This window comes from Drosophila miranda, chromosome 4 (genome assembly GCF_003369915.1).
Source record: "Drosophila miranda strain MSH22 chromosome 4, D.miranda_PacBio2.1, whole genome shotgun sequence".
NCBI lineage: Eukaryota > Metazoa > Arthropoda > Insecta > Diptera > Drosophilidae > Drosophila > Drosophila miranda.
In genome coordinates, this window is record NC_046677.1 from 2510337 (window position 1) to 2537070 (window position 26734).

The following is a 26734-nucleotide window of genomic DNA, read 5'->3' on the forward strand; positions in this document are numbered from 1 at the left end:
GCCAGGCTAGTAGTATTGTACGTACCGCCAGTATCTTCCTGAAGACACATTTTAGCCAGTTGATGGCCATGTCCCCGGCCTTCTGAAGTCGGGCCGGTATTTCCCGGTCCGGGCCTGGCGACTTGAACGGGTTGAAGACGTTTATCGTCCAGCTTATGTTACGTTTTGTGAGGACGTGATCCATAAAGGTTACCGGTCCCTCTCCTGGGAGGTGTGCCGGCTCGATGGTTGTGCAACCGGTGAAATGCGTGTCTAGTAGAATGTGTAGGGACTCCTCAATGGAGTTGGTCCACATACCATCATTCCTTTTAAGGTAGCCTACCGAAGGGGTAGTTTTTGAGAGAAACTTCTGCAGTCTTGCGGCCTCCGAAGTTTCCTCGATTTAAGAGCAACATTTCTGACAGGAGGCTCTTATGGCCTTCCCAGATTCTTTTTTATATAATGCAAGACTGGTTTTATAGTCTGTCCAGTGAGTATCAGTGAGTATTGAAGAGAGTCCTGCAGTTTTTACGTGGGATGTCTATTTTTTTTTACCACCAGGGGGGCTTCTTTTTCCTCCTAGGTTTGTTAAAGGGGCATGCTGCCGCGAAGGCCTTGTTGCATGCTTCTGTGAAAGCTAGACGATCTAGGTCGTCCTTTGTGTCCGGTCATGTTAGTGCTTTAGAGGGGAGTAAGTCCTCCAGGGCTGAGCTATATTTTTTTCCAGTTGGCTTTCCTGGGATTAATGTAGTCATTAGGTTTCGGACACTCGAGGGATAGAGTGATCACGATGTACCTGTGGTCAGGGAAGGAGTGATCATCAAGGACTTGTCAACTCTTGACTATGTCTAACAGTTTGTGAGACACTAAGGTAAGGTCAATAACGTCCTGTCAATTTTTAATTATAAAAGCGTTGTAACGTTGTAGCGTTGTAACTTCGTTGTCGAAGATATTCGACAGCAACTCGATAAGAACTTTGTTACTTTTTTTTACACTTCTCGTTCACGTTCGACTCAGTTAACCATAACATTCTTTACACAAAACTGACCATCTTATTAAATTTCTCATGGACTGCGGTCTATTTTGTTAAATCGTACCTAACAAATAGATTGCAGGCAGTAGTATCCGGTACATATGCTTCCACTTTTAGGGTTATTACACGGGGAGTTCCTCAGGGATCAGTGTTAGGACCCAGTGTCTTGTCTAACTGTGAAGTACATTTATATGCTGATAACGTCAAAATTTATGTTAGTAGTCCCGTTAATGAAATAAATCTTTGTGTCAATATGTCTAACAAAATGCTTTCCCTAATTGAGAAATGGACAAAAGAGAAAGGCCGGATTGATACAAAAAATCTGGAGAGTGTATACCTAGGCAATACACCTATTTCCTACGAAGATTGTGCAGTTAATCCGGCGATAACATTCAGCAGTACTCTGTCGAGGGTTAAACATATATCAAAGGCAACTGGACGTACATATGCTCTGTTGCGTCAGCTCTCAGCACCTAAAACTATTTTGCCAGAAGACATAAGTGAAAAATTAGAAGAGTTTTGCGTGACCTTCCATCCATGGCCACAATTATTAGTTATTGATCTGAATTATGAAGTCTAGTGTAAGTTAGGCTAGGGCAAAGCGGGAGCGCAATAAAAGCTCGCTCTCTCGCTCTTGGCGAATTCGCCCCGCCTTGCCACCGTAGGTTAGCTAGAGTAAGAGATTTGAATTGTGAAGAAAATATAGTTGTTCGCCAACCTTGAATTAGATCGAGCGTATCAAGTTTTTCGCCCCGCCAAATAAATAATTTAAATTACAGCCACCCAAAGTTTTCGGTAATTGATTAGAAAAACTCTTCTAATTTTTCATGGCGCCCCCGGGTGGACTGTAAAGTGAATTATAGGCAACAACAATAAGTGACAGTGACACAAGAAATTGCAGTATACATATGCAAACATATTCGTTGCCCGCGTCGTGTGTGTGTGCAATCGGCAATCAATTTGTAAAATATCATCGCGTCGGTCGCGCCAACAATAATTTTTGTGCAAATTCTGCTACCGCCGAGGGATGCCCTGCGATAAAGACAGGAAAGTAGCAGTTGGATTCAAAGATCCAAAAGAGGAATCAGAGGTATTTGTGCAGAAAATTGAAGGCTGAGCAAAAGACATGCAGATCTCTCTTTGAGGTGTCTTGTGCTGAAAACATTGCACATCGCCTTCAATTCTAGGCACAGACGTATGATATACATATATGTATGTAGTAGAGCTTGATTGCATGCATTTTATTAGTAATTGCATAAATATAACTAAAAACACATAAACACATACATATCGACACATACAGACATATGTGAACCGCTATTTGGACGCCCCCTCCTCCTTTTATTTTGTTCTACCTTTCTTGTCTTTAGAACCTCACAAAGTTTGTTCAAACACAAAACACGGCGTATAGAAAATACCCACACATACATACAAGCAGCAGCACCGGTGCATTATTTCGTTTTCGCTTTCGCTTCTCCACTGCTGCTTGCGTTGTATTTGTTGGGAGAATTTTCGTTGCCGCTCTTGAGCTTAACGGTGCGCCAAGTGACGCGCTACCCTGTATCTAACGGGTATATTGTTTTCAGCTGTTACTTGCCAAGTGACGCGCTACCCTGTATCTAACGGGTATATTGTTTTCGGCCGTCACTTGCAACGACTCTTTCCCTTGATACCTCGTGCCTCGACATTCAATTCAAATTCGTTTTCGATTATCGTTCTCGTTCAAACATATATAAAAAAAAAAAAATAATAATAAATAAATAAATAGAAATAATAGTGGTTTGTTGTGTAAAATCTTCATACACAAACATTATGGCAGAAAAAAGTAAATCCACTCTTGAAGACTTAAAGATTAAGCTCAAAAGTCGAGTAAAAAGCATTCGCCGCTTAGAGGATCGATTAGATCAAGGGTCGATTCCTTTGCAATTACCGGAATTACAATGTAGATTAGATTGTTTGAATGCTTCAATTCAAAAGGCTAACCATTTGCAGGAGCAAATCGAGGACATAACAGGTGATGATGCATATGCAGCCGAGTTGGAAGAGCTGATAATTGTCACCAAAGGAAAGATAATGTCGCTTATCGCCGCCTTTGATGCAGCAAGCGAGACGAAGCCAGTGTCTTCTTCAGCCCCAACTCATGCTAGACTTCCGAAATTGGCATTACCCAAATTTAGTGGTAAACACTCGGAATTCAAAAATTTCATGAGCCTTTATGAGAGACTAGTCCATAGCGACAACAGCATACCGGTGATCGAAAAATTTAATCATTTGATTTCGTGCCTCTCTGATGAAGCATTAGGAACAATAAAGGCGTTCCAAGTCACCGAGGCAAATTATGAAAAGGCCATGGCTGGCCTAAAACGAGTATATGACAACGATTATTTGATTTTCACGAATAATATTTTCACCTTGTTCAATCTGCCGAGAATATCGCATCAATCTGCATAATCTCTAAGAAATCTAATCGATACTGTTTCGTCGATTTACGGATCGTTACTGTCGATCGGAGATGATAGAAAAATTTCGAATGCAATGCTCATTCATCTCGTTTTAAACAGAGTCGACCCAGTGACGAATCAAAAGTGGGATGAACAGCTTACTTATGAGAAGTTGCCGCTTTGGTCCGACTTTGAGAAAGTCTTGAATCGTCGATACCAGCATCTGTCTGCTGAAGAATCGACCAAGCCAAGGCAAGACAAAGTCATGCCAAGCAAGCAACATAATCGCAGTTCATTTGCTTGTTCTTCCACTTCCACCAACAGTAGAACTCAGCAAACTTGTAGCTACTGCAATTCAGGAGACCATGTAGTGTCAAATTGCCCTTCATTTTCGCGTCTCTCGGTGATGCAAAGGTTTGAGTTTGCTAAGTCGGCAACCCTATGCATTAATTGTCTGCGAAAAGGCCACGCTGTTGTAAAATGCAAAGCCAATAAATGTCGAGTGTGCAGCCGCTCACATCATACATTATTGCATCGATACACAGTGTCGGCTAATAGTCTCGCGTTGCCACCACCCCAAGAGAGTCCTTCTCCTCCATCAAATCAGAATCAACCTTCCACGTCACATGTTTTGCATGCGACAGCGTTGGACAGGGTAATTCTGGCTACGTCGATCGTTAGCGTCCGAACTAAGAGCGGTGAACACATTCTGGCCAGAGCTCTGCTCGACTCTGGATCACAAACAAATTTTATTACCGAGGACCTCGCTAATCGCTTACAGATCCGTAGAGAGGAGTCCTGTATTAACTTGCTTGGAATTGGTGAATCTAATTCTCAAGTAAAGGATAAAATACACAGTGGTGAAGTCGCGAATAAATGGTAGTGAGTTCTCCTTTGATTTTTGGATCCTGAAATCAATTTCAGGTTATCACCCTGACCAGTCAGTGAATGTGACTGACTGGCGAATCCCAGAGAACCTACCACTGGCAGACCCTTATTTCTACAAGCCACAAAGAATAGATATGTTAATTGGAGCAGAATCGTTCTTTGAATTATTAGCTGTTGGTCAAATTAAACAAGGTCCTGACTTTCCAACTCTTCAGAAAACCCTTCTTGGTTGGGTTGTGTCGGGAAAATATGTTTCCAGGAGTTCTGCTCCTCAAATTACAAACAGTTTGAGTTGCAGTGAAGAGTTGCTAGTATCCATCGATAGGACCTTGAAAAAGTTTTGGTCACTGGAAGAAATGCCATCTACCAAGAAAATTGCCACACCTGAGCACAAGCTATGTGAAGAACACTATCGTAAGACGACTCAGGTACTATCATCAGTTCGGTTCGAAGTAAGGCTCCCGTTTAAGTCAGATCCAAATTGTTTAGGCAACTCCTTTGAGGTTGCGAAACGGCGGTTTTTGTCGCTTGAAAGACGATTGCATCGTGACCCTGAGTTGAAGAAAATGTACTTGGAATTCATGGAAGAGTACCTCTCCTTAGGTCATATGTCTCCTACTGACAATACGATTCCTTCTACTCCACGCTACGTAATCCCTCATCAGTGTGTTCTGAGGCCACAAAGTACGTCTACCAAGCTCCGAGTCGTGTTCGATGCTTCGTCCAAGACGTCCTCACAGGTGGCCTTAAATGACATTCTGATGGTGGGACCTACCATTCAAGAGGAATTATACTCGACACTGCTCCGTTTCCGTCTGCACAGGTTTGCCCTGACTGCTGATGTTAAAAAGATGTATCGCCAAGTGATGGTGAACGAAGCGGATCGGCAGTTTCAACTCATAGTGTGGAGAAGAGACCCTTCTGAATCCTTGAGATTATACAAGCTCAACACTGTAACCTATGGGACTGGACCAGCCCCATTCTTAGCTATCCGGTGTTTGAAAAGGTTGAGTGAGTCTGCGAAGCTCTCATTCCCTAGAGCTGCTAACGTTATTGGGTCCGACTTTTACGTCGATGACTTGTTGACTGGTGCTGCATGCGTAGAGGAGCTAAGGGCAATTAAGTCCGAAGTGTCTCAGGTTCTTCAGACCGCTGGGTTTGAGTTGACTAAGTGGTTTTCAAACTCACACGAGATCACCGCATCTGAGAGCACAGCCAAACCCATAGCAATCTCGGATTCAGAGTCGACAAAGGCGTTAGGAATCTCATGGTTACCTACTGACGATGCCTTTAAGTTCAAAATTGACAATTCAGTTATGGGTCTCCGAGCGACAAAACGGAACATACTATCGGTGACATCAAAGTTGTTTGACCCCCTTGGTTTATTAAGTCCTATTGCAGGAGCTTTGGCTTAACAAACTAGATTGGGATGAGTCGATCCCGCTGCATTTGGAAACAGCGTGGAATAAGTTGAAAAATACACTATCTCAATTGGAAGACATATCCATATCTCGGTTTGTGTATTCCGATCCGATGTCACCGGTTCAAATACATGCCTTTGCTGACGCCTCCATGAGAGCGTATGGAGCGTGCGTCTATATACGTAGCAGAACTGCAGAAGGTTTAAAAATATCATTGTTGACTTCGAAATCCAAAGTAGCGCCGCTCAAGACCAAAACGCTCCCAAGGCTTGAGTTATGTGCCGCTCACCTTCTCGCAGATCTCTGTCACAGAATCAAACCCCTATTAAACGTGCCCATTGAACGAGTCGTTTATTGGTCGGATTCAGAGGTAACTCTCCTGTTCGGAGCAGAACCCAGCCGATTAGCTGCTTGCCAAATAGCACCTAATTCTTGGCCCTCAGCCGCTTATTTTGTTTGTTACTTATGTCTATGTCACTCATTTGTTTGTTAAAGCTTTGCGCTTGCTTGCCCTGCTAAACGCTCTCTGCCAGCTCGCTCTTCGCTATCTCCGCTTTGCGTCTGCCTACCGACGTCGGCCGAGCGAAGCTGCGCTTAGCGATCGGAGCGGCAATGTAAAGGGCAGGCAAGCCACACTTGCAATTTGGATGTCACGCATTAAAGAACATATCGTAATTTTATTTCTGCGCCGAGTTTTATTTAATTCGAAATAATTAGTCGGCCGATTGGGGATAAAAAACATTATCTCCACATAAAATTTGGTGACCCCGACGTGATCTCTGAGTTGCAGTGTCAATTAATAATCATTCGCGATCGACATTTGTTAGCCCTAGCAAATTTTCGGCGGTTAAGCACAATTCGGTGCTAAAACACACTTACATACACCTACATACACGCATTGCTGGCTATTAATTTCTCTGTCGCGACAATTCGGTCAGTGCAGTGCGGTAGGCAGTGCAGCGAACTCACTAATACACACAAGCGGAGTTCAAAGCGGAATCGGACAGCTCGCACAGCCGCACAGCTAAAGTCATTAGCTGTAATCCCTTTGCTTTCGGTTCCCACGTTTATACGTATACAGGGTGTCTTTTTCGGTCGTGCTGAGTGACTCTTTTAAAACCTCAACATGGCATCACCTGAGCCTACCAATGTCGCGAACGCAGCAATGCCGAGTGATGTAGATTTCTACAAGCACAAGGCCGAGTCCATCGCGCGCCAACTAAAGGCCATGGATCGCTTTCTCACCAAGGAAGAGCTTGCCGAGTTAGATGAGGCAGAACTTCAAGCTCGCTTAGAGCAAATCGAGCGAATGAATGCGGATTTCGATGCCGCTCAAACGAGCCTTGAAAGGCTGGATTTCCTGCAGTTAGCCCATGATGCCCGACTAGACTTTTCGAATGTTTATGTCAAGGTTAGGTCCAGGCTGTCGCGGGAGTTGATGGCTGCTCGCACGGTAAATGTTGCCAATTCAACGGCTCGGCATACTCTCGAGGGGAATTCGTCGTTGTTCGCCTATAATAGTATAGGCCGTTCTCGAATGCCCGAGTTGCAGCTTCCGCGATTCGGGGGAACTACATGGATTGGCCAGAATTCCACTCGATGTTCTCGACAATGGTGCACAAAGACCATCGTATACCAATCATCGAAAAATTCCAATATCTTCGTGGATGTCTAGATGGTGCTGCGCTGGATACGATTCGTTCCTTGGAACTTTCTGAGGAGAATTACGACAAGGCGTTGAATTTGCTAATGTTGCGATTCGATAATAAACTGTTACATTTTCAGGCACACGTCGAGGCTATTTTCGGGCTGCAAGGGGTGGAGAAGGGCTCAGCTATCGGCTTGCGCGCGCTCAGCGACAAAATCAATTCGCACTTGCGTGCACTTCAGACCTTGGCGACCCCGCAGGAGATTTCGGATGGGTTGCTGATCTTCATCATAGGCACGAAACTGGACCACAAAACAAAGGAGAAATGGGAAGAAAACTTGCCGACGTCAGGATTGCCTCGGTGGTCAAGCATGGCCTCATTTTTGGAAGCGAGATGTCGGATGCTGGAGAATTTGGGATCAGCCATGGCAACAAGTCCTAGTCAACAGGTGGGAGAAGACAAACCTGTCACCCTTATCACCTCCAGTAACGACCATCCTAACCCCATATGTAACCATTTCAATTCCTCCGAGCATTACATATCTAGATGTCAGGCATTCCTGAATCTCTCTGCGTTTGAACGATACAAAGAAGCAAAGAAGAGCCGCTTGTGTTTGAACTGCCTCAACAAAGGCCATGAATTGCAGAGGTGCAGGTCAGGACTTTGCAGGCATTGCCAGGCCAAACATCACACGCTACTCCACATTCCATCGGGAACTGGTGCTTCATCTTCCTCTTCACCGGCCGAGGAATCGATCCAGCAAGAGGCCGCGACTGTGCTTCTAGCAAGCGGGTGTTCTAGCCCTCCCCCCTCGATCCAGAAATCTCAGCCTAGCCTAGCCTTGCTACCTACTGCCCTCGTCCATGTAACAGATCGTTATGGAGCACTTATCCCATGTCGTGCCATTTTGGATTCTGCATCACAGGCAAACTTTGTAACATCTAGACTTGCTGATCAGTTGCAGTTGGATCATCGTTCGTCTTATGTTCACATCTCTGGAATCGGAGATTCCATTCTACCTTCGAGCAAGTCTGTACATATAGTTGTACAATCCCAGGACGCAAGCTATCGAGCTTCCTTCGCTGCAATTGTCACCAACTCAATTACGGAAATGCAGCCTAACTTCGGCGTAGACGCAAAGGATTGGCCAATGCCGAATAATCTAAAACTAGCTGATCCTAATTTCTCCAAGCCCCAACGTATCGATCTGTTGATAGGTTCTGGTTTGTTCTTCGATTTAATGTGCGTCGGACAGATTCGACTATCAGCCCAATTGCCAACATTGCAGGAGACAAAACTTGGTTGGATAGTGTTGTCGAGAAAAATTAGCTTATATATACTTAGTTTTAAGCAAGGGCACAGATACCCTACATAAAGAAAAAAGAGAGAAGAAAAATGGCCACACTATGAAAAGACAAGAAGGTCACATTAGTTTGAGCAGTCGAAGAAAGAGCGGGGAGAAAAGACGAAGCGTGCGTAGATATATTACCTACATATAAGAATAAAATGTATTAACCTCCTTTTGCAAATAGGAAATAAAACGCAACCAACGCCTAAGTACCTATGAAGATAAGCGATTGTGTTTTATCCGCAATTCTCACGTTCCTGGACTCAACAGATAGTATCAGGAAGCATTGATAGCTCGGAGAATAAGCGTGCAGCTTTAACCGCTTTTGAAAATTCCTCGTGCATCTCTATTGACGATTTTCGACCCACAACGCTGGAGTACCAAAACTTAGAGCAGCAATGCAGGAAGCAGCTGCTCGAGTGCCAGGTGCAAGTGGAAAAACTGCGATCGGAGAATCAGGAACTGCAGCGCGAACTTTTCCATATATTAAAAACCTACATATCCACGCCAAATGAAATTCAACTTTCAACAGTTTCTACATTGCCAAATTTCCTGCCATTTTATGCAATTACAGAGGTTCCCGATGATCAAGACGTAATCACGACAAGCCGCCTTCGTAAAGAAGCGCCGATTGCTGCGTTCGACGATCATCCCAGCGTAGCCGCCAGCTGCGCCCACGCAAGCATCTTCAAGAGGGCCGTTGGAAAAATAGCGGTTCTGCCCCTTCAGGATGGATCTGTTGAAAGCCTTTGCCTTCCAACGGGGGGTGAATGTTGGGTGAATAGCTGCTTGCCAAATAGCACCTAATTCTTGGCCCTCAGCCGCTTATTTTGTTTGTTACTTATGTCTATGTCACTGATCGGAGCGGCAATGTAAAGGGCAGGCAAGCCACACTTGCAATTTGGATGTCACGCATTAAAGAACATATCGTAATTTTATTTCTGCGCCGAGTTTTATTTAATTCGAAATAATTAGTCGGCCGATTGGGGATAAAAAACATTATCTCCACATCTCCATTGGATCCGGTCTCATCCATCGTCGTTGTCGACTTTCGTTTCAAATAGAGTGTCTGAGATTCAAGAGTGGTCAGATGATGCTACGTGGCGGCATGTACCCACGAAACAGAACCCAGCAGATATTGTCTGAAGAGGTTGTGACGTCGACGAAATCGTTCAGTCAATTTGGTTCGAAGGACCATCATTTCTGAAAGAGGAAGAAGAAAACTGGCCCAAGAACGCTCATTTCGAACACTCCGATGATCTTCAGCTGGAAAAGAGGAAGACTGCGGTCGGGTTGACCGCGGCTGTGCGAAGTTCGGAGCTGTTAGATGTCATCGAGGGATTCTCGTCACACCTCAAACTGCTTAGAGTGTTCGTGTATGTGTTCCGCTTTATAAGAAAATGTAAAGACCCAAGCCTAAATTTCGAAAAAAAACTATCTCACCGACCGAATACAATGAAGCTTTTTATAAAATTGTCGAAATCATCCAGCATTACGAGTATCAAGGAGAAATTGAAAAGGTTAGGAAAGGATCTACAATTGGTCCTATTCTTCAGCGGTTGAACCCATTCATCCATGAAGACACAGGGACTTGGTAAAACTTTTCGTTGTTGCGAGTGGGGGGGCGACTAGCCAAAGCTCCTATATCATACGATGCCAAGTTTCCTCTGCTTTTGACTAAGCGCTCGCAATTCATGCGAAGCTATATTCGTCATCTGCACCATTCGAATTTTCATGTCGGCCCACGAGCACTTGTGAGCATCCTTCGACAGAGCGTGTGGATAGTGAACGCTCAGGAGGTCTGCCGTCAGACAGTTCGATCGTGTATGCGCTATTTTAAATGCAAGTCTCGATTGCTGACGCAACTCATGGGGAATTTACCCGCAGATCGACTCCGTGCTCTCCGCCCATTTTCAATTGGCGGCGTTGATTTTTGTGGACCAGTGCACACGACATTGAAAATTCGCGGAAGGCCCCCATACAAGTCATACATTGCGCTTTTTGTTTGTTTTGCGTCCAAGGCGGTTCACCTAGAAATAGTTTCCGATCTAACCACTGATTGTTTTTTGTTGGCTTTTCAAAGGTTCGTCGGGCGCCGAAGATATCCCCAAGTCGTTCATTGCGACAACGGGACGAACTTCGTCGAAGCGAGCCGCCATCTCAGCTCTCTGCGGATCAGGCTCAAGGAGCAAGGAGACGCAATTCGCGACTTCGCGTCAAAGAACGGATGCGAATTTGCGTTCATACCGCCGCTAGCTCCTCACATGGGAGGGCTATGGGAGGCAGGTGTAAAAACTGCCAAGAGCCTACTCCTACGGGCGGTAGGCAGCGCGCTCCTAACCGCCGAAGAGCTCGCCACAGTCCTCGTTGGCATCGAGGCCATAATGAACTCGAGGCCAGCAGCAACCGAACCTCGAGGAAGGAGACCTATTAATTGCTGCCTGAGTTTGCTGGAAGGTTTACGGGATGGACCATCTGGTACAACACCTTTGCTACTCTAATAGAATCAGACTCTGAATTGGATGAGTTGTCTAAATTTATTCATTTGAGATCATCGTTAGGAGCTGGACCGTTAAGTTCGATTGAGGGTTTGGAATTATCAGGGCCTAATTATCGCAAGGCACTACGATTATTGAAAGATCGCTATGAAATAATTTTCATAGGCAATTATTCTGCAATCACATGTACAGGAGCTATTCAACTTAAAGTGGCTAAAAAGACCCGATTCAGAGGTACTGAGATTGTTGGTAGACAATGAGAATTCCCAATCAGTAGGTCTCAAGTCGTTAACTGACGATAAGGAGATTCTGGATGCAGTCATTTTTCATTTAATTCGTACAAAGCTTGATGAAGATACAATGGATCGGTGGGAAGTTGACTGGGATTGCCAGAAGTTATCGTCGTGGTCATTGTTAACGCAGTTTCTGATAAACAGAGGAATCAATATGGCAAATAGGGAGGTTCGACGAGGCAATGGGGCCCGACCCAGTGGTAGAGGTAAGATTAAAAATGCGACCTTAGCTGCAACAATAGGCAGCAATAGCTGCTACGTTTGTCCTGATCATCCATTGCTTGAAAGGGTGTCAAAAGTTTAAAGAACCATCACCAGTACAACCTTACCATGAGGCGAAGATGCATTCGCTGTGCCTGATTTGTTTTAGTAAGCGAAATACAACTAGAAACTGTAATGGTCCGCGATATAGGATTTGCAGCAAGCCGCACCATGAACTTCTGCATCGAGAGATACCCATTGTTGCCAGTGAACCATTGCTCAAAGGGCAGGGAGGGAGTTGGGAGTTGGCCGACCCTACATTTCAGTCTGGGGAAGATATAGACATGTTAGTGGGAGTCACATTGTCTTTCAAGCTTATTTTAGCAGGACAAATCAAAATAGGAGCACACCTTCCAAAGTTTCAAAAGTCTCTGTTAGGCTGGGTCGTCATAAAATTCATAAAATCATCTGGAGTTGCAAGATTGTTTTGTGACGCATGTTAAGCAGGAGGCCTCATGACATTTAGTGGTAGCTCTGCCCTTCAAGAATCCTAATGTTGAGTTAGGCGAAACTTATCAAATCGCACTTACCAGGTTCCTGAATTTAGAAAAGAGTTTGAATCGTAGCCAAGCGCTGAAGGATCAATATGTTCAATTTATTAAAGAATATCGCCAGTTGGGACATTTAGAGGCAATAGAGCGTGCCGGTCCAGAAAAAGTCGAATACTTCATGCCACATCACCCGGTTATTCGCCCAGAGAGTTTGACGACCAAATTACGAGTCGTATGGGGGGGTATGAACCGTCGCGGCAGTGTTTATGGGATTTTGAAGTCCTCGAGGATCGAGGTATTTTATGACGGTCGCCTGTGTTATCATGCAGATGGTATCACATATGGGTAAGCGGATTGGCCTAAAAGTACGGGTAGGTCTAGATGGAGTCAACAATCCCGAGAAGGAGCTTGTGCACGAACATTACCACATTACATATTTTTCGATGGTGCAACGACAGCAGGTCAATAAGATTTAGTCCAGATCGGTAGGGTGGCAAGATTCTACCCGAGTCCCAGTTTAAGGGACGAAGGGCAAAAATTACAAATTTCTTTTGCACGTATTCAATAACAACCTGCTGCTCTTCATACTGCAGGCTCCACACACAAGAACAATATTTCAATATCGGACGTACTAACGAGATATACAGTTGTTTCGTCACGCACGGGTCGTCAAACTCCTTGGACCAACGCTTGATGAACGCTAAAACACCCTTAACTTTATTTACTGTTGCAGCTATATGACTGTTAAAACACATATTATGATCAAATAAGACCGAAATTCGCTCGAGGACATGACTTTCTAGAGCATATGAGTCAAAATGTGGAGCACGACGGTAAAATGTCATGTTTATATTTAGAAAGGTTCAGAAAAAAAAGATAAGTTAAACGCCACAATAGTAGTTAGGTTAGGTTAGGTTGACCCGCAGGGCCCTCAGCGGGGCCCCACATAGGCCAATATGTCCCTTAGTTGTCCGAATAGGGGGGTATGAATCGTAGCGGCAGTGTTTAGGGGATTTTAAAGTCCTCGAGAATCGAGGTATTTTTCGCATAGGCTAGTTGCTGTGGCGTCCTCTTGGAGGCATCTTCCGGTGATTCCAGCACTGGCGCGCCCAGGTTTTTCCTCCTTGCTCTTAAGAGAGTTGCAGATGAGATGTTCCAGGGTTTCGGTTGCCCCAGGTTCATCACATTTCCTACAACTATCTCTTTTGGTGATGCCTAGCTTTGTTGCATGCGCCGCAGCCCGACAATGGCCCGTTAATATTCCCACTAACAATCTGCAGTCCTTCGTGGTAGGTGCAGTAGGTAATGGCTGAGTTTCTCATTGTGGTCCTTGCACATGATTTTCGCGGTTCTGCAGGTGGTGGTGCTCCTCCACCTGCATTCGGTTTGTGATCTGGCCTGCTTTTCTAGATCGCTTTGCAGCGTTCTAAGGGAGACAGGCACGTTCTGGGTTCTCGTATTCGAGAGCCCGACGCCTTCCTTAGCTAGTACGTCCGCCGTCTGGTTTCCTTCGATGCCCTGGTGGCTGGGAACCCAATAGATCCGCACTGACTTTTTCGTGCTTAGGGTATCTAGTGCCTCCCTCCTCGCCAAGACACTTCTGGAACTGAACGCGGACGAAGCTATGGATCTTATCGCCGCTTGGCTGTCGACGAATAGGTTGACCGCATCGTGCGCTCTTTCAGTGAGAAGAGCGACCTCTGCTGCATTTCTGATGTCAAAAACCTCTACCTGGAATATGCTGCATTGGTCCGGTAGCTGATATGACAGCCTTATCTCAGGGTCTGTACAGTATAGGACCGCTCCTACTCCTCCGTCCATCTTGGAGCCGTCCGTATATATATTGAGGTGCTCAGTTTGGTCTCTTCCGATTTTCCAGTCTTCAGGTCCCAAAGATGCGGTTGTTTTTACGTCGAGGCATGTTTGGGGGGTCATGTAATCAGTTGATCTGGTCATTTCCCTTCCAATTGAACTATGCCCGTATTCTTGTGGCGACATATTTCCTGAAACGATGAGGCGTTGTACTGCCTTTCCTGCAGTCAGGCGGGCGTGGATGTCTAGGGGTTCGATTCCAAGTAGGGTTTCGAGTGCTTTTGTTGGGGTTAACCTCTGCGCCCCTGTAATACAGAGCAGAGCATGTCGCTGAGTCCTTTCCATAAGCTTATGACACGTTTGCTTTCCAGTAGCTTGCCACCACACTAAGACTCCATACAGCAGAGTTGGTCGCACCACCGAGATGTAAATCCAATGCATCAGAGCCGGAGACAGGCCCCATGTGCTGCTGAGCATCTTCTTGGATGCATAAAGCGCAATGGTGGCCTTATTCACCCTTTCCAATATATTGGGTTTCCATGCCAGTTTACTATCCAGTACTGTGCCCAGGTGCGGTGCCCTACTCTGATTGCACCCGTCTGCAACCTAGGAGGTTCCTTATCCACAGGTTGTTTGCTGGGTGTGTATTAGTCGCTACCAGTCTACTAGTCTTTCGTAGCCACGTTGTTAAATGCTCCGGAGATGTCCACGAATACTCCCAGTGCATACTTTTTATTGTGAAGCGCTTTCTCAATGGTAGCTACTACCGAGTGTAGTGCAGTCTCCACCGATTTCCCTTTGGTATAGGCATGCTGGTTGGTTGACATGAGTCCTCCTACCTCATTCCTGATGTGTAAGTCCAGCAGTTTTTCTAGTTTTTTTATTATAAAGGAGGTAAGGCTTATCGGTCTATAGGCCTTGGGACTCGCATGGCAGCACTTTCCTGACTTTGGGAGGAAGACAACTCTCGGGGTTCTCCATTAGACAGGGATATAGCCCGTACTTAGACATGCTGTGAATATTGCGGAAAGCAATGGGGTCACCCATGGAGCCATCACCTCTTTGGTCACCTGCATCATGGCTGGGAATACCCCGTCTAGTCCTGGTGCTTTTGTGCCCGCATTGGAGTCTATTGCCCAGTGGATTCGCTTAGTGGTTAACAGATCTGTTGGGGGGTGTTGTTCCTCGGTTATTAGGTCCTGGTGCTCTTTGGCATCAGCCACCTCGGTGCTCTAGGGACTTCTCTATATCCTCCGCGGATTTCACTGCGCCCGGATTCGCGAGCTTCGACGTAACTGTCTTTTTAAACATTTCCCAGTTTGTATTCCGGGGGTTTCTATAGACTGTTATCTTCGAAGAGTGTTTGAATTCGCACTTAAACTGAATGTCCTTATAATCTGAAAAGGAGGGTCTCTCAAGGACTCTCCAACTAGATACCAGAGTACTGTTTCCCGTCGCAAGTGTTAGGTATAGCACGTTGGATAAGGTAGGACCTACGAAGGTGTGCTCCTCCACAACGTTTGCTATGTATAGATTAGTTGCTAGTATAAAGTCTAAGAGTGACTCACCTCTGTCATTGATATCGGGGCTTCCCCACACATTGTGGTGGGCATTAACGTCCGTCCGGATGACGAGTTGATGGTTTCTGGTGCAGGAAGCCACCAGAAGGCGCTTTTCCTCACTTTCCAGCATCACAACCGTCAGGTCATCCGTGCTGTAATGAGACATAAGGTAAGCATGAATTCCTTTTCGTACGAGTACGACGGTTCTGTTCCTGCTTACCGATGTTAGGTTAGGTTAGGTTAGGTTGACCCGGACGGCCCTCAGAGGGGCCATACATGTAGTAGTTTAAGTTGCTTGATGGCAACGAGTAACATTTATTTGATAAGTATGTTGGACTTAAAATTATAACAGCTCCAAGTTTTACAAGTATGTTTGTGACTAATTATATGCGTGTACGTCTGATGCGTGGCTGAAATGACAACTGACTGATCTCTCTCTCTTGCTATCGGCTCTCTCAGAGCCGATTACTGCTCTATCCCGACGACACGACGAAAACACGACCGCTTCGTGTCTCTCTCTTTCCTTCGTTTCCTACATTCGGCTGTCCTGACGGACCATTCGCCTCGGATGGGTCTAGCCACGGTTTCATATGTTCTGAAACTGTAGAGGTCTTATAGGGTCTTACAGTATCCCCAATCTTCTCGACTTCGTACCTTCCATGATTCTTTACCCTAACCACCTTATACGGCCCTAGATACTTTCCTTTTAGCTTTAATCCAGTACCATACTGAGTACGCTTGATAGCTACTAGCTCATTAACCTCATACTGTCTATCTAGTTTCCTTTTTAAGTCAAAACTCTTCTTGTTTTCCTGCTGTAACCGTGCAATGTTTTCAACTACTTCCTTTCTAATTTTTTCGCGGTCCTTTTTCAACTCTTCGATAAGTGATTCTTCCAATATTTCTTTTATTTTTGGATCCATTCCTATACGCATGTCTAGCCCAGTCAATATCTTGAAATGTGTTACCTTGGTACTTCGCGGCTCAACACTGTTGATCATTTGCTGTACTTTTCCTAGATGCTTATACCAACTACCGGAATTACCCTGACACAATTTCGACAACATAGGCACCACTATCTTGTGCATTCTTTCGACTTGACCATTCCCACGTGGAACGCCTGTGGCAATCATTAAATGCTGTATTTTCTCTCTCTCACAATATTCACGAAACAAATTGGACATAAACGCTGCACCCCTATCCGTCACTATTCTGTTCGGATTACCAAAACTAGTCCCCTGAATTTCCAAACACTTAACGACCTCTTCAACGCCTGTACTACGTGTATAATATAACCAAACAAACTTAGAAAATCCATTAACGACACCCAGTATATAATTGTACTGTTTTTTAGTCATTTCCATTGGTCCAACGTGATCAATGTGATACGTTTGTAACGGCCTATCACCCTTGTCTATTGGTTGCAAATAACCCTCACGTTTTCCTGTCTTTTCATTGACAATGATACACTCGACACAACTATTTATTACGCGCCATACTTTGTCTTTTAACTTCGGAATATAATACGACTTTTCAATGATATCTTGTGTCTTTTTAACTGAAAAATGTCCTTGCTTATGTGCTATTGTAATAATCTCATTTTCCAACTGAGCTGGTACTACGATAAGCTCCTTATCCGGATCCTTAAACAAAATCTGATTCTGAATATAATAATCCTCATATTCCTTGTCCTCCACAATACTTTTAACGGCCTTAACCCAATCGTCGGTTAGCTGAGCTTCTTTCAAACGATGAGCTATACTTTCGGTCACCATAAAACAAGATACACGACTCAACGCGTCAACGTGCCTCATCTTCGTTCCTGAGCGATGTTCTATAACATAATTAAAATCTTGTAGGTACATGGCCCAACGTGCTACTCTCAAAGGAACGTCTTTCTTTTTGATCGTCATTGTAAATGCATTACAATCTGTGACAATTTTGAACTTTATACCCAAAACGTATACACGCCATTTCGCTAAAGCTTCGATAATTGCCAGAACCTCAAGGTCATAAGCAGGATATTTCTCTTCACATGGCTTAGTCCTACGGCTCATATATTGAACTGGATGGAATTGGCTGTCTTCCAAACTCTTTTGCGTTTAACACGGCTCCATACCCCCATTTTGATGCATCAGTATGGATTTCTGTCTCCAACTTCGGGTTGTACATTTCTAAAACAGGTCTACTAATCAATGCTACCTTTAGTTGTTCAAACGCAACCTGATGTATCTCCTTAAATTCAAATTTAACATCCTTCCGCAGCAGATCTGTCAATGGTTTTGCAATAACAGCATAACCCTCAATAAACTTTCGGAAATAAGAAGTCAATCCTATGAAACGCTGCACTGCTTTTTTATCAACTGGCACTGGGAACTTTTCGACTGCCCTCGTCTTCTCATCACTTGGTCTTATCGTATTCTTTGCTATTATATACCCCAGAAAATTACCCTTTTGTCGTAACAGCTGACACTTTCTCCAATTTATACGTAGCCCATTCATTTTCGCTATCTTCAGTACTTTTCTCAACTTTAACAAACTCTCTTCTACATCTTGACTACAAATAATAACGTCATCCATATAGACTGCTGCTTCATTATTCTTTACCAAATCTCTCAACACAGCCATTATAAATCTGGTAAACACCGCTGGAGAATTTGAAATTCCAAATGGTACATATAAAAATTCGAACTGACCATTCTGAGTCACAAAAGACGTATATTTTTGAGACTCGACTTCTACAGGCACATGGAAAAAACCATTCGTTAAATACAACGTGGTTAAATACTTTGCACCCTGCAGTTTCTCCAACACTGTATCCATATGTGACATTGGAAAGTTATCGCGAACTATTTTCTCATTCAGCTTTCGGTAATCACAGCATAGTCTCTTGCTACCGTTCTTTTTGGGTACCAACACTACTGGTGATGCATACTCCGATGTACTTGGCTTTATAATCTTCTGAGCCAGCCACTCTTCCACTTGCTTGTCCACGATTTCCTGTTCACACAACGGTAATCGTCTCGGATGCTGGAAAACTGGTATCTCATCCACTAATACAATTTTCATTTTTATCGGCGCATCTACATTTCTCTGAGGTTGGTACTTTCCTACCATACCCCTAACCTCTCTAGCATGTGCTTCACTGAGATGACCAACATCAATTGAAAACTCCTTCTCAACTTCGTCAATACTTTACATGCAAATGCCTTTATATTCATTAAACAATTCCACGCATGAGGACGATGCTACCTGATCAAGTTTCTTAACTTTATCCTCGCCACAAACTCTACGAACAAATCTTGTTCCTGTCTTAGAAACTTGCATGTCAACATGATCCAGAATAGTCCTTCCTAAAATGGCTTCAAAACCAATATCCTCGTCTGGAATGACATGAAATTCTACCTCCATTTCAATCTCATCGATTTTCACTGGTATCGAAAAGCTACCAAAAGTTACAACTTGACTGTCTCCAATACCTGTTAAACATTTCTCCTGGCCGATCAGTTCAAGATTTCCAAATTTCAAAAATACCCTCCTGCGAATTAAACACAAATCTGCTCCAGTATCAATCAAACCTTGGAATACCAAATTCGCGTACTTAATATCCTTTAATTCCAAACCTGATGGAGTGAAAATACCTGACGGCTTATCAACGACTTCCTTATCTCGAATAATGTTCGTATTCGATCTCTTTTCTTGTCTGGTTTCGACCTTGACATTACAGCTTGCAGCACGGTTTCCTGGTTGGCCACATTTGAAACAAGAAAAATCATTTTTGGGACAATCTTTCCTCAAATGCGATTTGTCTCCACACTTAAAACATCCTAAAATTCTCTGCCATCGACCCTTTCACCGAACTCTCACTTTTATTACTCAGCGGCCAATTCTTACTCATCGGCTTGGATCCGCCTCTAGCTTTCTGGTAAACATCGATCTGAAATTTAAGCTCCTTTAAGTTTCTAGCTTGGTACAGCATTGCCTTACTTGCCCTAGCGTCTGGTATACCATCCACAAAATATTCGATTAAACTCTCATCATCTAGTTTAATTGGCTTGGCTATCTCCATTAACGCATACAAAAACTCATGCAACGACTCTCCTTTTTTCTGCTGGCGCTTTTGCAACATTCTATGTACTTCTTGTAGTTGTAGTCTCCGTCCGACGCAGTGCAACACAACAACAATCAATGTTCTTTGATTCTTGCTGTTTGCTGCCGTCGTTTTGTCGCTTCTGCTTCCTTTGGAACGAACGCACTCAGATTGTCGTCTCTGTGCCGCTTGTCTCCTTGTAGCTCTAGCCTCTCAGACGTGTTTAGGGGATCGAGGATCGAGGTATTTTTCGCATAGGCCAGTAGCTGCTGTGGCGTCCTCTTGGAGGCATCTTCCAGTGATGCCAGCACTGGCGCGCCCAGGTACATCCTCCTTGCCCTTAAGAGAGCAGGACAGTTGCAGATGAGATGTTCCAGGGTTTCGGTTGCCCCAGGTTCGTCACATTTCCTACAACTGTCTCTGTTTGTTGCTTTGTTGCATGCCCGTTAATATTCCCACTAATAATCTGCAGGCCTTCCGTGGTAGGTGCAGCAGGCAGTGGCTGAGTTTATCATTGCGGTCCTTGCACATGCTTGTGTTTTTGGGGTTAGCCTAGTTTGATTAATCTTCGGGGGGGTCCATATCGGTACCTTGTACCTCTTGGTAAAGAGGATGAGGTCCGTCTTGTCCGCGTTGATACTGAGTCCTACTTCTTCCGCCCACTCACGTATCTCCCTGAGTGTACGTTCCATTAGTGAGCTGAGGGTCGATGGGCAAACACCCGTTATAAGTATGCTTATGTCGTCCGCATAAGCTGTTATTATTGGGGCTTTCTTTTCGTATCTCTTGATGAGGTCGTCGACCACCAGATTCCACAGGAGGGGCGACAGGACTCCACCCTGGGGTGTGCCTCTGTGTGCCTCTTTCACCATGGAAGCGGTGCCCCACTCTGATTGCACCCGTCTGCAACCTAGGTGGTTCCTTATCCACAGGTTGATTGCTGGGTGTGTATTAGTCGCTACCAGGCAGTTTGTTATTGCTTCCGTAGCCACGTTGTTGAATGCTCCGGAGATGTCCACGAATACTCCCAGTGCATACTTTTTATTGTGAAGGGCTTTCTCAATGGTAGCTACTACCGAGTGTAGTGCGGTCTCCACCGATTTCCCTTTAGTATAGGCACGCTGGTTGGTTAACATCAGTCCCCCTACCTCATTCCTGATGTGCAAGTCCAGCAGCTTTTCGCTTAGTGGTTAACAGATCTGTTGGGGGGGTGCTCGGTTGCTAGGTCCTGGTGCTCTTTGGCATCAGCGACCTCGGTGCAACCAGGGAAATGCTCCGCCATTAGTGCTGTTAGGGCTTCATCACTGCCCTCTGTCCACTGTCTGTCATCTAACTTTATTTGCCTTTGTATGGTAGGCTGCTTGGAGAGCAGCTTCCGAAGCCGTGCGGTTTCTGGTACTTTCTCGATGTTGGAGCAGAAAGTCCTTCACGAGTTCCGTTGTGCTTTGAGCATTTCCGTCTTGTAGCTCCTAAGTAGGAGTCTGTATTCCTCACAGACGATCCCTTCGTTCGCTTGTTTGGCGATCTTAAAGAATTCCCTGAGGTTGTTCCTTTGAAGAGAGAGATCCCGGTTCCAATAGAATGGCTTGGACCTCTTCTTCGTTCTCGAGGTTTTGCACGATATGTGCACGTCCAGTAACACGTTTGATAGGGTCTTTAGGGACTTCTCTATATCCTCCGCGGATTTTAAACATTTCCCAGTTTGTATTCCGGGGGTTTCTATAGACTGTTATCTTCGAAGAGTGTTTGAATTCGCACTTAAACTGAAAGTACTTATAATCTGAGAAGGAGGGTCTCTCAAGGACTCTCCAACTAGATACCAGAGCACTGTTTCCCGTCGCAAGTGTTAGGTATAGCACGTTGGATGAGGTGGGACCTACGAAGGTGTGCTCCTCCACAACGTTTGCTATGTATAGATTAGTTGCTAGTATAAAGTCTAAGAGTGACTCACCTCTGTCATTGATATCGGGGATTCCCCACACATTGTGGTGGGCATTGGCGTCCGTCCGGATGACGCGTTGATGGTTTCTGGTGCCAGCTTCTGCCACCAGACTCCTGAGTTCGTGGGGGGGGTGCGGGTCTGTCATGAGCCATATTGCAGGAAGCCACCAGAAGGCGCTTTTCCTCACTTTCCAGCATCACAGCCGTCAGGTCATCCGTGCTGTAATGAGACATAAGGTAAGCATGGATTCCCTTTCGTACGAGAACGACGGTTCTGTTCCTGCTTACCGATGTTGAGTAGAACAAGTTGTGATTTGAGGACTTTAGTCCGGCCACTGAATTGCCTGTCGCAATCCAGGGCTCCTGGACTAGAAAAATGTCGGCAAGCCCTTGCTCCATGGCAATGAGGAGCTCCGCCGACGTCACCTTGCTTTTATGCAAGTTGAGCTGCAGTACACTCAGCATCGTCAGGTCACCGTCCTCGTCTTCTTCCTCTGCGTCTTCGAGCGCAAGACCCTGGGCGGCCTCCACGATGGACTCAAGACCTAAGTCTTTTTCCACCTCGCCGGCCTGTAGGGTGTCTTCGGTGTGGCGCTTTTTGAGGCGCAGGTAGACCTACACTGCCCTACGCCATCTTCCCGAATTTGGGGTAAAGCGGAACTTCTGCTTCTTTGTTTATTTGGAGGATCACACTTTGGCCCCCTCGTTTGGTAGTGGGCTACAAATGTGTAGGATCCTCCAATCTGCAGCTGGCACGTCCGCGTGTTGCCGCTGAAGGAGCTTCAGCGCTCGGTCCCACTGGATTGTGATGGGGAAGAGTGCCTTCGACTTAGGTTTGGACGGGATAAGCTCCCGGTCCACGACCTCCAGCTTGGCACCCTCCCACATGGCCTCCAGCTCGCAGACCGTGCGCATCAGCCACCTTAAGGTTGGGTCATCATTGCACGTTAGGATTTTCACCCCATTGAGCCACCCAGCACCATCGAAAGTGGGCATTGGGGCCGCTGGGTCTTCCTCCATGTGCGCAAACAGTGCGTCGACAAGACGTGCATGCACCAGCTTCCACTGTGCCGCTGTCATCTTGCCATTCTCCTCGCCACGATCAGATGTCGTTTGGTCACGTGGGCTGTGCTCTTGGGCCTGCGTTGCCGCTTGCTCGCAGGAGTGTCTTTAATGGCACTCTCAGTCAAGCGTTGCCTCTTGGTGGCCATCATCTCCTCCACCATTTAGGCAAATTTGCCATTCGACGCCCTCATCTCTGTCATCTGAGCGTAGTGTAGCCGGCCCTCCTCTACTCGCTGCTCGGCCCAGGCTAGCTTGACTTTCTCCTCCTGGGAGATGTCAGCCTTTCCTTGCAGCCGGCTTTTGATGTTGAGGGCCGCTTTGTATTGCGCTTTGGCTTAGGGAGCTGGTGCCTGGTTCCGGCGAGCGGAGAAGGCTCTCTTCCTCCGTCCTGCTTAATGAGAGCACGCTCTCCAGATCCGTGTCTTTGTCGACTACGGCATCTGTGCGGCTCAGCTTGAAGGCTGCGGAGTGGGTTGTTGTTGTTTTTGTGACAGTAGCTTTACAACTGACCTGTCCTGCTCCCGCCAAGTCCGAGGTGTGACCGCTGGCGACACGCAGAGAGGATTACTCCTACCCGGCCCGCCGGTGGCGGGTCACGCTTCCCCTCGACGTTTGGGTTGACATCCCAACCCGTGCTTGATCGTTCCTCGCCTCCATAGTTGGCCCGAGGGTCCATACAGGTTAATATTTTTCGGGGGACCACCCCCTAGCGTTTTAAGCCTGACCGCCAGGCACCTCTAGCCATGGCCCTGGTTTGGTTCTCCCAACTTTACATCGGAAAGACTCTGGACTATTGCCTTAGCTAGACACTGCATTACCCCGGACAGAGCAAGCGACAGTGCATCACCCTTGCCCGGGGTAATGCAGTGTCCATTGCCCAGCCGGTACCCTCGTGGAGGGTCCAGCCTTCCAGGATAGACGTCCTAACAGTCCAGGATTCCAAACAATTTTTGGTATTTAACGTATATTACTTATATAAAAGGATGAAATTGGCTCGTAGCTTTCTGTTTGAATACTGTGATTGTTATTGTTAAAATTCCTTGTTGCGGAAGATCAATTAGTTCTTGATTTGAGTTACTACATTGAATTCTAGCATTAGTGTTTACTGGAACTTTGAAGAGCCAACTACCCTGCCTTTCTAATTCGACCCAAAATGATCTTGTCACTGCTATATTCCTATGCACGCAATATGAATTTCCTTTTGGCTTGAAAGGAGCTATCTCACAAGCATTGGCATTGCTCCAAGGCCAATTACCTTTGCATACTTTTCTATTTGTTTGCCATTTTTGGCATTTTTTCAAGGTAGCTTCAGTCATCGAATGGTAAGAATCAATTTTGAAGATATATACTAAATACCTGGAGCTGAAATCTACATTGACCAATTCTTGTTCATGCTCAATCAGCATTGGAATTATCCTAAACAAATGGGATGCGTCCCTACCAAACAGGGGAATCTTCACGTTCAGAATTAATTTGTTATCAACAAAAATTCCTTTCGCTGCTAATAGGCTGTACATTTCCCTCAATTCTGTTCCTGTTCTTTTTTCTGGAAGCACCAATGTTTCTAACAAGTTATCTTTTATTTTTGCTATTTCTCCCTTTAGCTGTATAGGTTATAAAATATTTCGATTTAGTCTACCATTATTAATATCTATCAGTAGATTAATAACTGCTGATTGAATTTTATTGCACTCTTCAATTAAGGAGCTTAGTTGCTTTGTTACCATAAAGAAATTTATAGATTCTTTGTACACATAAAAACTTACCTTTAATGCTTCCGTTATGTTTTCTACCCTAGCGCTCATACTTCTAAAGCTCAAATTTATATCCTCGGTAGTTCTTTGGAGGATATATCTATCACTTATGTTTGTTTCTTTTTTAAATCATCTAGGTTATGTTGGTTTTCTAATAAATTTTTCATATTTCCTTCCAACGTTTCCCTATCTTCGCCGTCCATTATCCCAAACAATATATGATAAAGTGGTGCTCGCTTCTTTCTTTTATTCTCCTAAGTCATGAAAAGTTTATTATTTTCCTCCAAGTCTGCAATTTGTCTTTCCGCGTTATCTAAGACATTATTAATAAAAAATTAAATCCCAGGATGAGGCGACTATTTTTAACGTCCCCCATCGGGTCCAAATATATCGAAGTGGAACTGTTAATTTTTTCAATTGACCACTTCGCCTTCCTTCTGGCAGCAATGTTTGCATTTGATACTTGGCAACATAACACAAGCACTAACAATGCTGCCATTAGTCCTAGCTTGGACACTTGAGGTCTACTACGAGTACTTCTGTTCTCCTTTGGAGTCATTCCTGAGTTTTGCTCTTCTGACTCAATTCCAGTCAATGGACAAATTTTAGTTATAGGTCGTTTTATAAACCCATCTTGATGTTTTATAGTTAATACTCTGACTCTATCGTCCCTACCTTTATGTATTTCTTCTATTTTTCCTAAGCGCCATCTAGCTAGGTGACAGGTTTCACCTTTTATTAATACAATCTGTGCTTTTTAAATATTCTGCATTCCTATTTTCCATTTCTTTTTTTGTTGTAGTGTGTGCAAATAATCTTCTTTCCATTTAATTCAAAATTCTCTTTTCATTTTCTGAGGTAATCTCCACCTATCAAGATTCCCGATTTATTCATCTGAAATTTTCTCAATCGGGCGTGTTGGTTTGTAGACATCAGTCCTCCTACCTCATTCCTGATGTGTAAGCAGCAGCTTTTTTAGTGTTTTTAGTATAAAGGAGGTAAGGCTTATCGGTCTATAGTCCTTGGGACTCGCATGGCTGCACTTTCCTGCCTTTGGGAGAAGGACAACTATCGAGGTTCTCCATTGGACAGGGATATAGCCCGTACGTAAACATGCTGTGAATATTGCGGAAAGCCATGGGGTCACCCATGGAGCCATCACCTCTTTGGTCACCTGCATCATGGCTGGGAATATCCCGTCTAGTCCTGGTGCTTTTGTGCCCGCAAAGGAGTCTATTGCCCAGTGGATTCGCTTAGTGGTTAACAGATCTGTTGGGGTGTGTTGTTCATCGGTTGCTAGGTCCTGGTGCTCTTTGGCATCAGCAACCTCGGTGCAACCAGGGAAATGCTCCGCCATTAGTGCTGTTAGGGCTTCATCACTGCCCTCTGTCCACTGTCCGTCATCTAGCTTTAATTGGTTTTGTATGGTGGGCTGCTTAAAGAGCAGCTTCCGTAGCCGTGCGGTTTCTGGTACTTTCTCGGTGTTGGAGCAGAAGGTCCTCCACGAGTTCCGTTGTGCTTTGCGTATTTCCTTCTTGTAGCTCCTGAGTAGGAGTCTGTATTCCTCATAGACGATCCCTTCGTTCGCTTGTTTGGCGATCTTAAAGAATTCCTTGAGGTTGTCCCTTTGAAGAGAGAGATCCCGGCTCCACCAGAGTGGCTTGGACCTCTTCTTCGTCCTCGAGGGTTTGCACGATGTGTGGTAGGCGTCCAGTAACGCGTTGGATGGGGTCTCTAGAGACTTCTCTATGTCCTCCGCGGATTTCACTGTACCCGGACTCGCGAGCTTCGAAGTAACTGTCTTATTAAACTTTTCCCAGTTTTGTATTTCGGGGGTTTTTATAGACTGTAACCTTCGAAGAATGTTTGAAGTCGCACTTAAACTGAATGTACTTGTGATCTGAGAAGGAGGGTCTTTCGAGGACCCTCCAGCTAGATACCGTAGTACTGTTTCCCGTTGCAAGTGTTAGGTCTAGCACGTTGGATGAGGTCGGACCTACGAAGGTGTGCTCCTCCCCGACGTTTGCTATATATAGATTAGTTGCTAGTATAAAGTCTAAGGGTGACTCACCTCTATCATTGATGTCGGTGCTTCCCCACACATTGTGGTGGGCATTGGCGTCCGTCCCGATGACGAGTTGATAGTTTTTGGTGCCGGCTTCTGTCACCAGGCTCCTGAGTTCGTCGGGTGGTGCGGGTCTGTCGTGA

At 45.1% G+C, this 26734-nt stretch overlaps 2 protein-coding genes and 1 long non-coding RNA gene across 7 annotated transcripts in view; all 3 read left to right on the forward strand.

Annotated features, from left to right (window-relative positions):
* LOC117188775 (NPC intracellular cholesterol transporter 1) overlaps positions 1-26734 on the forward strand; it is a 250321-nt gene that overhangs the window by 79126 nt on the left and 144461 nt on the right. The gene's annotated exons all lie outside the window — the stretch shown is intronic.
* Positions 1825-12731, forward strand: LOC117188777. The gene is made up of 2 exons (XM_033393144.1): positions 1825-2102; positions 10843-12731. Exons 1-2 carry the CDS (start codon positions 2040-2042, stop codon positions 11191-11193), a joined length of 414 nt encoding a protein of 137 aa, XP_033249035.1. The 5' UTR covers positions 1825-2039; the 3' UTR covers positions 11194-12731.
* On the forward strand, positions 8654-8984 carry LOC117188778. The gene is made up of 2 exons (XR_004472837.1): positions 8654-8883; positions 8944-8984. It is a non-coding gene; the product is annotated as an uncharacterized LOC117188778 (long non-coding RNA).

What these genes read in the sequence shown, in the direction of transcription:
- LOC117188777 (XM_033393144.1), top strand. Translation starts at nt 2,040, where the DNA reads ATGCCCTGCGATAAAGACAGGAAAGTAGCAGTTGGATTCAAAGATCCA. An exon ending in ATCCAAAAGAGGAATCAGAG is followed by an intron (nt 2,103 to 10,842) that starts GTATTTGTGCAG and finishes GGCTTTTCAAAG; the next exon opens with GTTCGTCGGGCGCCGAAGAT.